At 39.2% G+C, this 17,867-nt stretch overlaps 1 protein-coding gene across 1 annotated transcript in view; it reads left to right on the forward strand.

Annotated features, from left to right (window-relative positions):
* ASXL3 (ASXL transcriptional regulator 3) overlaps window positions 1-17,867 on the forward strand; it is a 175,687-nt gene that overhangs the window by 92,942 nt on the left and 64,878 nt on the right. The window contains exons 7-9 of the mRNA XM_053902545.1: window positions 3,251-3,368; window positions 4,327-4,446; window positions 17,268-17,431. Of these exons, the coding sequence (XP_053758520.1) occupies window positions 3,251-3,368; window positions 4,327-4,446; window positions 17,268-17,431 (402 nt within the window). The remainder of the gene's footprint in view (window positions 1-3,250; window positions 3,369-4,326; window positions 4,447-17,267; window positions 17,432-17,867) is intronic.

Raw genomic sequence — 17,867 nt, forward strand, 5'->3', positions numbered from 1 at the left:
TTGTTTAAAAACAGGAAGACTCACCTAAAAATCTAGTTGTGTCGCATCTGTTGAGTACTTACTGCCTCTTCCAACGGGATATGTGCTTTCCCACTCACTTCCGCGTCCCACTGTCATTGTCTCACCCCAGCCGATGTGCTCCAAAAAAGTACTGCACATTTTTCAAGGGATTGTGAGGAGACATGCAGCATATGTGTGAGTGGTGGATGTGCCCGCCGTTGCGGAAATAGAGTTATGTAACCAAACAACCCATGAACGACTAGCTTCGTTACTTGCAGGACGAACACCCTACAACAAGAAAACAGGGATCGCTATTAATACAGGAACCATTGTACTACAGCCAGCCTCATGGACATGACAAGTGCCAGAGTTTTCTTGTTTGGAGCCCACACGATCCCAAGTCCCTCACTTAGCACGGTTTGCCTCTACCTCCATCCACATTTTGATCTGCTTGGAAGGTGTCCTTAGTGTCCAGAGTCAAATAAATCCTGCTTTCTGGGAAGTGAATTGGAATCTGCAAGTTAGCCTAAAGTGACCATGAATCTAGTAAATGTGATCAAGATGCTCCTTCTAATAACTGAACTGTGGTACTCCTTGAGTTTGCCTCATAGCCTGCTGCTTCACTGCTGTCACTGGCCTTGCAGTAAACAAAGACTTCCCAATTTTTGTTTATCTGCCCGTAGAAATGTTACTTGGGGTCAAATATAATGCATGTTTTTCAGAAGTAAAACAGGAAAGTGTGCATATTTTAAATACACTTAAAATAATTTTTTTAATTGGGGACATTTAGGGGCGCCTGGGTGGCGCAGTCGGTTAAGCGTCCGACTTCAGCCAGGTCACGATCTCGCGGTCCGTGAGTTCGAGCCCCGCGTCAGGCTCTGGGCTGATGGCTCGGAGCCTGGAGCCTGTTTCAGATTCTGTGTCTCCCTCTCTCTCTGCCCCTCCCCCGTTCATGCTCTGTCTCTCTCTGTCCCAAAAATAAATAAAAAACGTTGAAAAAAAAAAAATTAAAAAAAAAAAAAAAAAATTGGGGACATTTAGTTTTGGTCACCGAGAGACATTGTTTCATTTCAGTATTTAAAAATACCGTGTTAAGAAATATTCATTCAAATTTCTGTGTACGTATTTATTTTAAAAAATCATTGAAATGGTCTCAATACTGATTAGTATTCCTTTTTCCCTACCTTGGCTGCACCTTGACGCTCTGGGTGGTGCTGGCATGGCCGGTGGTGGTGGTTCTCTTCCTCCTGCCTCCCCCTCCCCCTCCCGGTCGTCGTTGTCGTCCTCCTCCTCCTCCTCCTCCCCCTCCCCCTCCCCCTCCCCCTCCATCTCTGTCATGTGTGCTGTCTGTCCAGCTGCTAATTTTTCTATAGTAGAGTCCTCTCAGGACAAAATGTTTATTACTTTAGTTATTATCTACCAAAAATGCTATGAAAAGACATGGCATCTTTAACTTTATGATTCCAGTTTCTAGGTAGCACCTGTGTTTAATCTCTTTTTCTTAAGCGGTATTTTCAAATATATACCTATCCACCCTAACATAAAATGAATATTTTTTAAAATACTCACTTGGATTGCGAAGGGAAATAGTCGAAATCTATGATGTATAGACTCCTAAAAATTAATCATTCTTTGTACACAGGTTATTGTTTTGTGAAGTCTTACGTAGTAGGCAAAAATGGTCTTGATTGTAATTTGAGGCACTGTGTTGCCTCATTCTGTTTTGTTATTGGATTGATAGGTTAATGTCTATAAAAAGCTTTGAGCTTTTACACCAGGCTATAGACATTTATGCAGTTATGTACACCTTGATGAAAAAAAGTAGTAAATGTCCTAAATATTTTATGGCACACATGTTCTCATTAAATATATTATTGACAGCAAGCAAAAGGTGAGGAGGAGGGCATTTTATTCGGGTTTGATCTCTTGTCCCCACATGGTGCCTCGTATTTGACAAAAGCCCAGGAGATGTAGGAATTGAAGGGAAGTTGCTTGTGTTACTAATAGCCAACAGTATCGTTTGTAATAGACTCCCCCAGCCACTCGCTTTGCCATCTGGTTCTAAATCTCATCTGAATCTGCTTTCTCTCATTTAAGTGGTGTTTAATTTTTCACTTCTGTAATTATTTGATTGCTAAATCTTATGGTCTACAAGTTGGACATTCAACTAATACCCTTTGCAAATACAGTGACATTGTTTCTGACAGCAGGGGATATATAGTCAGTGCAGTATTTTAGGAGGTTGTGACAACTTCTGGTCGAAGAACATTAATCAAGTAACTGAGTTGTTATAAAATTGGTAGAAATGACACAGAAGCCAGGAATAAAAATGTTTGAGACTGTCTGTGGTCAGCCTTTTAACCTTTTGAGGAATTTTAGCCTCCCTGTAACTGGGAATTTAATGTCTCTTCAGTTTCGTGTGCTGAATACCCTTTTTATTACAGGTAATTTTCTGTGTAAAGCGATCCACTGGATAAGCTGTATTTCAGAACTTTTAAATGTCTTTTATTACATTATCATCGCTGTGGTTGATTCATTTATGAAACACAAAGCACTCCCATTTGGAGAGATTTATTCTCGTATCAATTTTTTTTTTCCTGGATTTGCCAGAACGCCGTCATGTTCGTGTTCTGAAGGTTAATGCCCAAAGTCAAGCAGACAGAAGCCGAGTGCTGCAAGGTTTCCAAGATTAGGACTGATTCCCTTCACAGAAATAAATGATTCCTGCCATGTTCAGTGATTTTGTGCAGCGCTCCCCACGGCTGAGTGAGTGCATCAATACTGTAGTCCTTACCTGCTGTACATACTGATGACACTCGGTGTTAACTTGATTGACTGAGCAGTGCACTGGAGAGGACGCACCTGCAAGAGAAGTGCAGACACATATATTTTTATCCTGGTCTTGAAACATTTATTTTGCATTTATTTTACTTGGGAGCCATGGCTTCAAGTTCCGTGGGCTCCCAAGCCATGCTGCCGAGGTAGAACAAACCTTTAAGTGCTGCTTTGTTTTCAGAATTACACCCCAGAACGCTCTCAGGTTGATACCCTTTGCCAAAGCCTGATTTTATGCTTTTGAGGGAAAATGACATGAAAATGACATTAAGAATCAGGATAAATTAGTGACTCTGTGGAATTTAAGTCTCTTAAGAGCTGGTATCTAGTGGTGGGCAAATGGACCGTTGAATTCGATCATGAGAAATCATTTTGGCTATAGTTTTGTGTTATATTTTATTATCATGTTTTGTAGGCTTTGAGGCAGCAGCAGAAAAGAAGAAATGGAGTCTCAATGATGGTAAACAAGACTGTTCCTCGTGTTGTTTTGACACCATTAAAGGTGTCTGATGAGCAGTCGGACTCGCCTTCAGGTAAAGAGCTCAAATATTGTATGCTTGGCCAGTTTCTGCCCGAAGGAGACTTCCTCACTGTGAGAGATGGCACAGATTTGCTCTGCAACTGAATAATATTCCTACTTGAGGTTTCATTTTAATTTTGTTATACTTTTGACTCTTTCAGTGATTCAAACCTAACAGGGCATTTTGTTCTTAAGAAAATAAAAGGCACCAGCTCGTTCATCATCAAAGGACTTCATTTGCTGATGTCAATAGGTGCAAGAAAATGTGTGGGACCGCTAGGTGGATTTTTTTGTTGTGGCTTTGGCTTTTGTTTGAATGTTGAACTTTAATGGTGGACCCCATGCTGGTGTGTAATGCCATCAAAAGCAGTTCTTCCGTGAGTGTGAATTTGTTTTTCAGTCTTCGGCAAAATCGGGCATCCTTTATTAGTTTCTGTGTTCTGGGAACATTCTTCTCACCTCAGCGCAGCCCTGACCTTTTCTTCTAATTTACCTTCTGTCACTTTATCAGCTATGTACCATTCTATTGATTATAGGTTGATGTGTGTATTTTCTGTTCCTGTTTCAGCATAAAGTTATTTCTAGAGGTTTGCTCTCTCCTTCTCTTCAAGCCTCTCTTCTGCCTTCATGTTTCTGTCTCTGTCTTGCATGGTCTCTAAATGGTATAGTATTGTTGAAGCTTATTCGTGTGTTTTTACAAAAGATCTGAGTGTTTCTTTTAAAAGCTATCAGATCAGAGAACGTGTTTTTGACTCCACTATTAGGCCATCTGTTCCTGCTTTTTGTTCTGTTTGATTGATTTATTGGGCTTTTCTCTCTATATCCAGTAGAGGAATCAGATTGTGGCCAAAGGTAGTGAATTAACTTATAGAAAAGGAGATTATATCTATGGTTTTTGAAACAATTTTAGATTTTTCTTTTCAAGGACAGCAAGAGGAAGATAATGACATAATAACTATTTCCTTTTTTAGGCTCCGAATCTAAAAATGGTGAAGCAGACAGTTCAGATAAAGAAATGAAACATGGGCAAAAATCTCCCACTGGAAAACAAACAAGTCAGCACTTAAAACGATTAAAAAAGTCTGGTTTGGGTGAGTGTTCAATAGCCTATGACATTTCACGTTTTAGAGATTTGTATCTTTTTCAGTGAAATTACAGAAAATTCTTAGGACATTTTTTTAATGGATAAACAAGGAAACTTAAAATTCTTTCTAGTTTATTTAAACCAAAAAAGATACTAAATAAGAAAATACAGTTCCAACAGATTGGTCTTAAGTGTATTGCTGAATCTGTACACGATATTATTGGGTGAAGCAGAGGCTAAAGGTTGGAGATTTAAAACGATCTGTGTATTCAAGAAATTATCTGCCAAGTCATGATTTTATCTCCTATGCCATGTTTTGTTCCTGCAGCCGGGTTTCAGTTTATTGGGATATACTGTATTGGGGGAAAAAGACAACTTTCTGTAAAGAGTTCATTGAACCATAGAGGACATTGTCAGTGGGGTCCTGCTGCAGTAAAACTGCTCTGCCTCGCTTGTCATCTGTGCTGCTTGAAATATTCAGCAGTGCCTGTCGGAAAAACAGTGTAAAACTGCCGACAAGTGTGGGAGACACAGTCCCTGGGTCCTGAGACTCAGCACCAGGTTTTCCTCTGCAGATTTCCTTCCTGATAACTTTCACCAGGAATTCAACAGCAGCATTCAGGGAAAACGTAATATGAGAATGAAAAAGATGAAAAAGAAAACACATCTGGGGCTGAACATTGTAATTCTCTACCGAATCTGCCTTGTTGGATGTCTGGACCTAATGGCTTCTTTCTTTCAGTTATTTCACCTCTGAGCAAGGGTAACGATAATGACCTGGATCTTTGTAATGTTTTGTAAAATGGTTGGTAGAAACTACAAAGTTACTGACCTGAACTTTTTTATTGGTTCTGCCACTTACTTTCTTGGCAACTTAGGGTAATTCTTATTTGCAGTTCATGTGTTTATGGAATTCAAGCAAGTGTTTAACTTTATAACTTGATTCTATATTTACATATAGAATAAAGTTCAGGTTAGTAACTTTGTAGGAAAGGTTTATTGATCTGGGTTTATTGATTGCCTATCAATCATATATACCAGGAATTTTGCTAAATCCTGGGAGCGAGCTTGCTTTCTCTCTCTCTCTCTCTCTCTCTCTTTCTTTCTTTCTTTCTTTCTTTCTTTCTTTCTGTCTTTCTTTCTTTCTTTCTTTCTTTCTTTCTTTTTAACTTTTTAAAGTAATCTCTCCGCCCAACATGGGGCTCAAACTCATGACCCCAAGATCAAGAGTCTCATGCTCTACCAACTGAGCCAGCCTGGCACCCTGTTGCTTTCAATAAAAAGTCTTTGAATAGGATTTATATATCTTCAGATAAGATCTCTTTGGGGAAGCAGAATTTATTTTTGTTTTACATTCTTGGCATGTAGTATAATTACCTCTTTTGCATTATTTCCAAGGCTAAATAATTTTATAATTTTTGTGTAGCCCCAATGCATGAATATGTGTTTGTGTATAACCTCAGTTACGTATATACTGATGGGTTTTTTTTTTTGTTTGTTTGTTTGTTTTCTAGTCTTTTGGGTATTGTAAAGTTTGTAATTTAATAGAAGTAGTTTCTAAAATAGAAAACTATACTGGGAGAGTGACATGTAAAGAATGTACTAAAAAAAAAAAAAGTCATGTTATTGTATCGTAAGTAATTTAAAAGTCAGTGACCTTCAGTTAAAAATGGCCTGCTACCAACCTCAGTAAAGCCAATGCCATATCATGAGTTTAAGAAAATTCAAGGCACAGGGGCCACCCTATTTAATTACTTAGCTAACTTCAGTACTGGAAGTCAAGTGGAGTGTGTATTAGGTGATCAGGATCCTGTCAGGTGTTCAGGTCTTTAGTCAGGATCTCTTGTATTCCGGCTATTGTTACCTAGAAGCCCTACATGGCAGTAAACATCTTACATGTTAAAAATTGTGTTGTCAGAATATTTCAGCTGGCTTGTTAGCAAATTACAAAGGTGATAAAGAAGACCACCGAGTTCTTTTTAACCTTTTTTTTAAGACTGCAAAATAGTAGAATAATGAAGCTACATCATTGAGAAAGAATGTAGAAGTGAAATAATATTCACTGCCCATATTTAATGCCATGGTCTAGGTATTTTGACAGAAGTTATCTCATTCAATACTGCCTTCAGTTATGTACAGTGGAATTATGTTCATTTTTCAGCTGAAGAAGCTGAGGCCCCAAGGGTTAAGGAGGCTTCTCGTAAATGACATGGCTAAGATAAAAGCCAAGACATAGCTAACTCCAGAGTCTAAACCGTTATGTTGGGTATCTGAATGTCAAATCATCTAGCCCGTACTCTGGACTTGACCATTATGTTGGCTATCTATGTCAAATCATCTAGCCCGTGCCCTGGACTTGACCATTATGTTGGGTATCTGAATGTCAAATCATCTAGCCCATACTCTGGACTTGACCATTATGTTGGCTCTCTATGTTAAATCATCTAGCCCGTGCCCTGGACTTGACCATTATGTTGGGTATCTGAATATCAAATCATCTAGCCCGTACTCTGGACTTGACCATTGTGTTGGCTATCTATGTCAAATCATCTAGCCCGTGCCCTGGACTTGACCATTATGTTGGGTATCTGAATATCAAATCATCTAGCCTGTACTCTGGACTTGACCATTATGTTGGCTATCTATGTCAAATCATCTAGCCCATGCCCTGGACCTGTAGGCCCCACTGAGGAGCAGCAGAACACTCTGTGACAGGATGAGTCTGCTGTCAGTGTTCAAATGCAGCTACACTAGTTACACATGAAGCGAAAGCTAGCCACTCTTAAGACATCCTGGCTGATCCTGTAAAATCAAGCAGATGGAGGAAGAAGATAGCACTTAAAATTAAGTCAATTAAGGTAAAAAACTGTCAAAAATAAGCTGATTACAGGGAAAGAAAGGTGACTGATGACTAACCAGCAAACAGGGTGAAATAGCTTATCCTGTGCAAGTGAAGTCAGCAGTGCTATGAAGCCTCCTGTAAAATAAACAGTGAAAAAATGTAAATGAAATAAAAGAAAGAGCCTTAATGTAACCATTTCTAGACAATGACCCACGTCTTTTTAAGAAAGTAATGTTTTGGGGGCGCCTAGGTGGCTCAGTCAGTTGTCGATTAAGTGTCTGGCTTTGGCTCAGGTCATGATCTCACAGTTCATGAGTTCAAGCCCGGCATCGGGCTCTGCCCTGACACCATGGAGCCTGCTTGGGACTCTTCCTCTCCCTCTCTCTCTGCCCCTTCCCAGCTCTCATGCATGCTGGCTCTCCCTCAAAATAAATAAAAACTTTAAAAAATATTTTTGATGTTCTGTGACTTTAGGAATCTTACAGAGTAAAAGATTCTCCATGCTGTGAAGCATTTTAGAATCAGGATGGTATTGAATAGTTCTTCAGGCATATTTATTTGCATTTTGCTCTTCCCTCTTTGCCGCTAACTTGTTAATTCCTTGGGAATAGGGACCTTCATGTCTGTCTTTGAGGTCCTCACACACCCATTATATGCCTCTGGTTTAGCAGGTGCTGGATAAGGTTTGAGTGGATTATTTATAAGTAGCTGAATGGGTTTGTAAGTTTGGATGAATGAGGCATCCTACAGGCTTCAGCATACTTACATATCCTTCAATAAAAATGGTCCTGTGCTCCTGGGGTTCCGGTCATTCTTGTAGAGTTGCAGAACCAGTGCAAGGAAAGATGAACCCAGCCAACACCCAGGAGCCAGCCAGACAGGAAGAGCATTTTCCTCATCAGAGCTAGACCTCTAATTCATACAGTTATAGACATTTAGTTTTAACTATCTTTGCCTTCTCTAGGTGGCAGTAAATGTATAAAACTCCTGTTGCTATCATTCTGAATTAAAACAAATGGTGTAAGTCTGTTCTAACTTAAAGTAAATCCAGTCCAAATCCAGTCTCAATTGTCATCCTTATCGTGAGATTTCCTTAGCAGGATATACAGTTCTTCTGATTGTCCCCTAGGTGCTTCCTTTTGCTGTCTGGCAATTACTTAACTAGTCAAACTACAAGATAGTCACCCTATTCAGGTATAGATGTCTCCTGGGTCTTGGAAGCTCATGCATGTAGCCCCGGGCACAAGGGATTCTGGTGTGCTTCCCTGAGGACACGGCAGTAAGAAAGCACCATAGACCTCTGTCAGGTCCCTTCATATGCCAGTTTCCCTGGAGACAGTTAGGAGCCCACAATAAAAAATAATTGAGCTTTAGTATCCCTCAGTCATTCTAGTTCTTCTGATAGTGAGGTTGAAGGTTTTTGTTTTAAATGTTTTTTTTTTTTTTTTTTTAGTGTTTGTTTTTGAGGGAGAGCATACGTAAGCTAGCAGGGAAAGGGCAGAGAGGGAGGGAGACAGAGAATCCGAAGCAGGCTCCAGGCTGTCAGCACAGCGTCCAGTGGCAGGGCGTGAACTCATGAACGGTGACATCATGACCTGAACTGAAGTCAGATGCTCAAACCAACTGAGCCACCCAGGTACCCCAGTGTTGAAACTTTTATGAGAAATTTATCATGGGGCACCCAGTGGCTGTCAGTTAAGTGTCTGACTCTTGATTTGGGCTCAGGGCATGACCTCACAGTTGTGAGATCAATCCCCACTTCAAGCTCTGTGCTGACAGCACAGAGCCTGCTTGGGATTCATTTTCTCTCTCTCCCTTTCTCTCTCTCTCTCTCTCTCTCTCTCTCTCTCTCTCTCTCTCTCTCTCTTTCTCTGTCTCTCTCTCTTTCCCTCCCCCCCCCCCGCCTCTTTCTGTTTCTCTCATGCACTCTCTCTCAGAATAAATAAGTAAACTTAAAAGAAATGCATCACTCAGAATGGGAGGCCATTACTTGCGACTTAGGGTTTTTTTTTGTCTTCTCTTGGTTATTTTTTGTTCTTGACCATGGTTATGTATGAAAATTTTGAGAATATTTCCCCGAGTATCTCTCTGATGGAATAGATGCGATAACATGGTGAGTTGGCACAGGTGGAAAAAATATTGGCACTTTGTCTAGGCCTTTGTCTTCTTCGCTGTGTTGGGAGAGCCTGTGTTTCCTGCTCCCGGGAGTAATGGCTTCATTAAGAAGAGGTCATATACTTCTTAGGGCCTGGTGCTTTAGGAGATGTTTCTGGTGTATGCTATGTTCCGTGGTTGGGCTGCTGTTTCTCTGAGGTCAGTCCTTTGGAGAACGTCTCCTTGCCTGCAGTGGGCAGTGTTTGGACCTTGTCCAGAATGTGCCAGATCTTAACTAGGTGTGTTCTGGTCTGCCTGTTAAGAGGCCTAATCTGTTGCCACTAGAGTTGAAGCTTTACAGCAGTCTGTGGTGAGCAGGCTTGGTAGGAGTTTGTGCTGGTCTTCTGGGGGAGGAACCTGCTGCTCTGTGTCTCACACTCATTTGCCCTAGTAAAGAAGCACCTGCTGAGTGCAGGGGGACAGGGCTTGGTTTAAGTGGCTCTGGCCTCCACTGTGGGTGCTGGGCTGGTCGCTATCATTCGGTCATGCTGATGGGCAGGGGAGAAGAATGGCACCAGCCCTCTCCATTGTCCCCGGTGCGTTCACACCCGCCACTGTCTGAAAAGTCCTCACTGGAGAGCAGACGGTCTCCCCTCGTGAGTCCCAGGGATCTGAGACATTTGTGTCAGGGCCGTCTGCTCGCTTAGCAGCACAGTAAACCCATGTTTTATCAGACCTGCTGGTGAGTTTCAAAACTCCAAACTTTAGGGATCCAGCGTGGCTCAGACCGTGCTGGTCCTCTGGGGGAAGGTCATGCCACTGAGGAGCTGATGCTGGTTTATCCTAGAAGGGCAGTCACACCAACACGCAGGAGCTTGGAGTTCAGAGGAAAGCACAGCAAAAAGCCCGAGTCCAGCTTAGCCACCCTCAGCAGGTATCACTATGCCTGTGCCAATGAATGGGGCAGCACGATGGTGCCTGCCAGTTCTTTTGCCCCCTGTGTGGCAATGCCACCTCTCCCAGATGCACTCCAAGAAGGGGAAACATCTCGCCCAGTGTGCCCCAGGGGATCCTCAGACCGCATCATCTACTCCTGGGCTTCTGCCTGCCTTCTCCACAGAAGCACTGCAGTGCCTGCTGGCTCCATACCATCCATGGTGCAGAACTCTGAAACTCCAGTCTTGGAGCTCTGCTGGTTGTAAACACTGAAGATAAGCAGCCCCTCTCATTTTCCAGTCAGTGGCATTGGAGAAGAGTTTTCCTTGTGTGAGCCCCTGTGCGATGCTCCCTCTGTCTTTTTCTCTGTCTCCTCTCTCCGTGATCAGGGCTCCCTCCTCTCCGCAGTACCCATGATCCTTTTCTCCCCCAAATCACATCTCCTCACCACCTACCCTCCACCATGTGGCCTCTTCTCTCCTCCTGGTCATGCAGCTTGTTCTGTAGGTCCTTAGACAGATTTCCTGGGTGTTCAGAATGATCCAGTTATTTATCTAGCCAGTGTTCAAGTTATGAGGCAAGCATAGAGTCCTCCTACTACTCTGGCATCTTAACTCGAGTTCTAGAGGCTGAAAGTCGGAAATCAAGGTGCCAGCAGAGTGGGATGAAGGACCTCTTCTAACTCAGATTTCTCTTATCCTCACCTGGTGGAAGAAGGTGATTTTTACATTGCTTAATGTGTATCTACAGCCAGAGATCATCTTAGAAAAACTGTATTAACCATTTTAATTAAAAGTGCTAAATTTAATTAATTTTAGCTGAATAATAAAAAGAACAGAAATAAAACCAAAAAAACAAAATTGCTAAACATCGCCACAAGATACGTTCATTGCTACAAGTTGTCTCCAAAGATATTAAACTATGAAAAACTGATTTTTTTGATTACTCGTTATAATTTCGGACAGTATAGTATAAAGGACAGGGGAATAATTATAGTCCCTCCTACTCCATATTTTTGTTAGCTTTATTATTTTTAAACATCAACATTGTTAACATTTATATTCTGTTTTTTAACAATAATCCCCATAGTTTTTTAATGTCGGTACTATATTTTAATAGATTCAGTGCTACTCGATAGACTTTTTTATACAATTGCCTCATTTGTGAAGTTTACATTGCATCACATTGTAGATGATTAGCTTTTGTCCTCTGATAATTTCTCTCCATCCCCTCTACCTTACACTGACTCTTTGAATGGCTGTTTTTATTCTCTGTGCTCTTTTAGAATCATTCCTCTCTTATTTCTTTGCGACAATAAAGAACTCTTTCATTTTGAACTTTTTGTATTTCTTTGGGCAGTGCCTCTTCTAACGAAAGACCCTGGTCTGCTTCTTGCATGTGCCTCTTCCCTCTGGGTTAGTGTTATGTCTGTGTCTCTGTGCATTTTATGCATAAGTTCTCTGTGGGTTCCCTTCTTCGAAATAGGAGTCTTTAAGCCAACAGACTACCCATTGATCAACTGCTCCAGTCAGCAGCCTTTACTCAGATTGGTGGTCTTTGAACTTCCCTTGGGCAAAATTAATAGAGAATTTCCCTGACCCGATTGGATGTATTTCCCCATGATTTTTATCATGCGGCCAGCCTAGTGTCTTTGTGTATGTCATAGACTCTCACTTTGGCAGTTTGGCGACTGATGCTTCTCATCCCTCCTTCTCCAGACTGCAGCTACTTTATAGTCTCTAGTGTCCAGGAATTAGACACTAAAATGACATCTTTTTCTTCCTCTGAATGCTGTAGGGAGATGAGGTACTAGCTTTAATGAGATAAGACAATCAGATATAATTGGATTGTTCTTAAGCCAATTAAGAGTAAGTGTGTAAGGATAATTAAAATGGAATTAAACATCCTGTATGGCTACAAATTTAGCAAGAAGTTTCTCTGCTCTGTCTTTGTTCCAAAATTATAGAACATATTCTTGCTTAGTTGGACATCTTTGAAATAGATCTTTTGGGTTTGTCATAAAAGATTATATACCTCTCTGAATCTTCCTTTATCAATGATATTCTTAAAGATTTTGAACCATACTAAATAGTAACCAACCACAAAGGTCCTGCTTCTCATATTGCTTATAACATGGTTCAAAGTCTTATAATTCTCTCATTTCCCCAACCTTCCTCCCAGTCAGAATCACTCTTGGTAAATGACCTCAACTCCTTCATATGAGAATATGTAGGCCATAAATGGGAATTAAGTAGACTCCTTTCCTATATTTGTCACCCTTTTTGTCTCTAGGTTTTATTTTTGCCTCTGTTGCTGACAACAGAAACTTCTCCCTAAGTCTTTTCTCCTTGTGGACTTTTTTTTTTTGTTTGTTTTAATTGTAAAAGACCAAACATACAGAAAAATACAGATACAGTACGAATAAAGCAGACACCTATATACCTATCTCCTTGACTAAATAAATGTCAGATTTGCTTTAGATTTTTTTTTTTAATTTTTTTTTTTAACGTTTATTTATTTTTGACACAGAGAGAGACAGAGCATGAACAGGGGAGGGTCAGAGAGAGGGAGACACAGAATTGAAACAGGCTCCAGGCTCTGAGCTGTCAGCACAGAGCCCGACGCGGGGCTTGAACTCACAGACCGCGAGATCATGACCTGAGCCGAAGTCGGCCGCTCAACCGACTGAGCCACCCAGGCGCCCCAGCTTTAGATTTTTTTAAATGATACAACTTTTGTACCTTTTTTGTGTCTTTGTAAGTGGGGTTGGCTGAATATTTGTTCTCTTATACTGGCCTTGTTCTTTTTTTTTTTTTTTTAATGTTCGTTTATTTTTGAGAGAGACAGAGACAGAATTCGAGTGGGTTAGAGGCAGAGAGAGAGGGAGACACAGAATCTGAGGCAGGCTCCAGGCTCTGAGCTGTCAGCACAGAGCCCGACGCGGGGCTCGAACTCACGAGCTGTGAGATCATGACCTGTGAGATCATGACCTGAGCCAAAGTCAGACACTCAACCGACTGAGCCACCCCTGCGCCCAGTTATTTTTTTAAGTTTATTATTTTGAGAGAGAGAGAGAGTGCGCGAGAGCGAGAGAGCGAGCAAGCAGGGGAGGGGCACAGAGAGGGAGAGAGAGAATCCCAAGCAGATTCCACACTGTCAGCGTGGAGTCTGACACAGGGCTCAGACTCACGAACCATGAGATCATGACCTGAGCTGAAACCAAGAGTCAGATGCTTAACTGACTGAGCCATCTAGGCACCCCTGTCCTTATTTTGGAATAAAGCTTATATTAACTTCATGAAGTGAATTGGAAATCTTTGTTTCTTTACCTATTCCCTGGAATATGTACAAAATGAAGTGCTAAGAGAGCTCCTTAATGTTTTGGTAAAAGTCATCTTTAGAGCTGTTTATGTGTTTTCTGTGTATGTGGGGTAGGAGAGGTTGCCTAATTATCCATTTTTTTAAAGGGTTTTGCAAATTTATTCAGGATTTCTATTTTGAGTTGGAGTATTTATAAACTTAAAAATAGTTAGTCTTCAAAGATATTGGATAAAGTCATAGTATTATACCACTTAACACCTCTTTTTCATTATATCTGCCTTGTATGCTATATCTAGATTTATGGCCCTACCTTTCATTCCTCTTTATTTATTTGATCTCTCACCAGAAGTATATCTATTTTATTAGCCTAATAATAAAAAACAAACAAAACGAGACATAAAACCCTTTTTTGGTTGTTTATGGTCTTCATTGTCCTTCTGTTTCATGAATGTATACTCTTATTTTTGTAATCCTTTTTTTTCAAGTTTTTGCATAGTTGATTTGTACACTTAACTTTGAATTTTCAATTCTTTTTCTATTCTATAATTGGTAAAATTTACCTTTAAATCGAGCTGTGTTTCACAAATTTTGGCATTGTCATTTAGAATCCAAATTTTTTCTAATTTCCATTGAATTGTTTTTCTTTTACTTATGAAATACTTAAAAGTATGCTTTTGAATGTCCAAATAATGGGTATGGGAGGATTGGAGAGTTGCTGTTTGTGTTATTGCTACCTAATTAGATGAAGTTTTATATTGTTCATCAGTATTTGTGGAGACTCATAGGTCAGGTTTGTTTGTTTTACTGTTCCTTGAGTGCTGACAAAACATTGCTTTCTCTAACAGCTCAGTGCAGTGACCTATGTTAAATTCATTAGTTCAACATTGATTATTGAGTTGTTAAAGTTCTCTGTATTAAGACAAGTTTTTTTGTCTGATGTCTCAGTTTCTGGTAGGAGGTGTTAAGACTTCTCACTAGCATTGTGTAATGGCACTTTCTCTTTTTAATTCTCTCAGTTTTAATTTTTGAATGATGTGCTGCTTAAATGGATGCAGATTTAAGGTCATTATATCTTCTCAGTGAATTACTCCTTTTATACTTAAGGAGTGATCTTTCTCATCCCCAATAAGGTTTTCTACCTTTGTGTATCTTGTCTGATGTTAATATTGTTGTATTATTTTGTTGTTTTGAGTCTCTGGCTAGTATGTCTTTATTTCATTTTCATCCATTCCTCATGATCATTAAGTATATTTCTTGTAAGCATCACATAGGTGGATTGCATTACTTTGTAAATCAAGTATGAAAATCCATTTATATTATTTTGATTTTGTTGGACTTAATTTTTATTGTTTTTCTACTTTTATGCCTTCCATTTGATTCATTGAGATTTCCTTCCATGCATTTATTTGGAAGTTATAATTCTTTTTAATTGCCTCTAGTGGTTACCTATAGAGGTTTTCTTTTCTCTTTACTTTTCTTTTTTTTTTTTTTTTTTTTACAGTTTATTTATTTTTGAAAGAGAGGGACAGAGCGTGAGAGGGGGAAGGAGACACAGAATCTGAAACTAGCTCCAGGTTCTGACCTGTCAGCACAGATCCCAATGCGGGGCTCATACTTGTGAACTGTGAGATCTATACAATTTTAACCAAGTAAAGAACTAGGCTATTGTCCTCTTCCTTCTCAAATAATGCCAGGGTTTGATAGCGCTCTTATTTCAATCACATCTTCACATCTTGCATGCAGTTATTTTCCAATTTATTTCCTCTTTAACTTATTTATTTTCTTTACTTAACTCTTTCTAATTATTAGTATTATTTTTCACTATTTATATTTACTTGGAGTTGCTCTGATCTATTAGTCTTTTAGTTTACCATTGTTTCTGCAACCCATTCATTCCTTCTTCGATTTAATTTTTCATTTGTTGAGAATATGCACTACTGATTATTTAGTGAGATTCTCTAAAGGATAGTTTCCATTTTGGATACAAAAATGTTCTTTTCTCATTGCCATCATTGCCATTTTTGAAAGACTTTCTTATTAATGAAATTCTAGATTATAGCTCACATTCTCTTGCCCCTTTGAAGATATTCCACTGCCATCTGTTATTTAGTGATAAGATTTCTGTGTTCTTATTGTCATCTCTTTGGACATAATTTATTTTTGTTAAAATTGTTTTATAATATCCTTTTTATTGTTGATGTTTTATAATGTCAACACATCAGACGAAAGTGGGTATTTGTCCTTCTTGAGATTTGATGTATCGCTTTACCTGAGAACTCTTGCCATTTTTTCAGTTCTAAAAACTTTGGTCATTAGCTCTTCAAATATTGCCGGTCTTCTGTCCACTGTTCTGAAACTCCTATAGATGTTCATTCTGACTGTTTATGCTATCCCCGTATTTCTTCACTATCCTGTTTTTTGACTCATCATTTTTTTATGCTCCATTCTAGCTATTTTCATTAACTCTGTATTTTAATTATTTAGTAATTCTTTATTGTGTCCATTACATTTTTTAACTGAAGAACTAAATTTTCATTTCTAGATGTTCTGTCTGATTCTGTTTCAAAGCTGCCTGTTCTTTTATCATGGTTTCCTGTTTATTAATAATGGCTTTATTCTGTCTTTTGTCTCTAATTATTTAAAACAAGAGTTGACAGTTTTTTTTCTGTTAAGGGCTAGAGAGTAAATACAGGTCATGCTATTTCTGGCACAGCTCTTCAATTCTGCATTGTAGTGCAAAGGCAGACCTCGACAGTAGCTAAACAATTGGGCATTTACTGTGTTCCAGTAAAATTTTATTTACCAAAACAAAAATTGGACTGGATATAGCTCATGGACTGTAATTTGCTGGCCCTTGATTTAAAACATACCCTGATAAAACAACTCACATTCAAGGTGTTCTTTTAACTCACGTGACTGAAAGTGACAATTCTTCTGTTTGATGCATCAACTGACTATTCCTTACAGTGGATTATTTTCTTGTATGTTATAATTTGAGTTGTGAACTCTACACACAGCCTTCTGTTGGAGGTCAGTGTACCTTGAGTTGTAAAATTATCCTTCAAAATGCATTGGTGTTTTAGACCTTGAAGCTAGTATTTTTTACAAAGAATCACTTTTTAAATTGTTACCCTCCAACTGCCCTGAATAGGAATCTTTTGAAACAACCCAGTGCTTAGCGTTCCACCTGATAGATACATGGGGAATCACACAGCTATCAGCTAGCTATCAGTATCTCTGTTAAAATGAATAGAACCGTTCTTAATCCTAGGTCTTACAGGATTTATAAAAATTGTAGTTGTTACCATTTATGCTCCCACAGTATTTTACACTTCTGATTAATTGGAAGACCATAATTAAAATACTTCCTTTTCTAGACCTGGTGCTACTTTGAGTAGCATCTGTAAAAACTATGTGGACGGTATGGAGTGAAGTATACATTGTGAAAATAAAAGACAACTAAGACAAGACAGGAACCCAAAGAAGCTTTGGAGAGTTTTTCTGAAATGCCACTTTTAAAAGTGACAGAATTAAACATACTATCGAATATGGTTGATATGTACATATATGTGTATGTACATGTGCATGTCTTTCCCAATCTACAGGGAATTAATGCTCTTGCTTGTTTATCACAGGACACTTGAAATGGACCAAAGCTGAGGACATTGACATAGAAACCCCAGGATCTATTCTTGTCAACACTAACTTGAGGGCATTAATAAATAAACATACGTTTGCTTCCTTACCTCAGCATTTTCAACAATACCTCCTGCTTTTGCTCCCAGAAGTGGATAGGCAGGTAAGTAGGAGTTTTAGACATTTGATATTAGTCACTAGATATATTATTGTGAAATGGCAGTTCTGTTATCAAAGATGACTGATACATGGATGGACCGTTTTATAAAAATATAGTGTATTTATAATATATATATTCATTGCTAGCATTGGTGTGTTTCTTTAATTTACCAAAACAGAGCCATTTTTATTATCAGTAGAGAGCCAGTTCAAATTTTAAAATATAGCACATTGCTGTAGAGAGAAAACAACAGACCTTTCCACATTGGAAGGGGGAAACAAAGAAATCAAACATTCCATTATCAAATAAATCTTTGAAGTAGCTGCTCCTTTGCCTGGAGGGAATATTGAAGTGCAGCAATAAAAAGCCAGGGTTTCTAAGAAATTATGTAAATGTTTTTATTCTCAACTCTTTCCAAAAAGCATTTAAAATTTATGTT

This window comes from Panthera pardus, unplaced genomic scaffold (assembly GCF_024362965.1).
Source record: "Panthera pardus isolate Hobbes unplaced genomic scaffold, ASM2436296v1 HiC_scaffold_15, whole genome shotgun sequence".
NCBI lineage: Eukaryota > Metazoa > Chordata > Mammalia > Carnivora > Felidae > Panthera > Panthera pardus.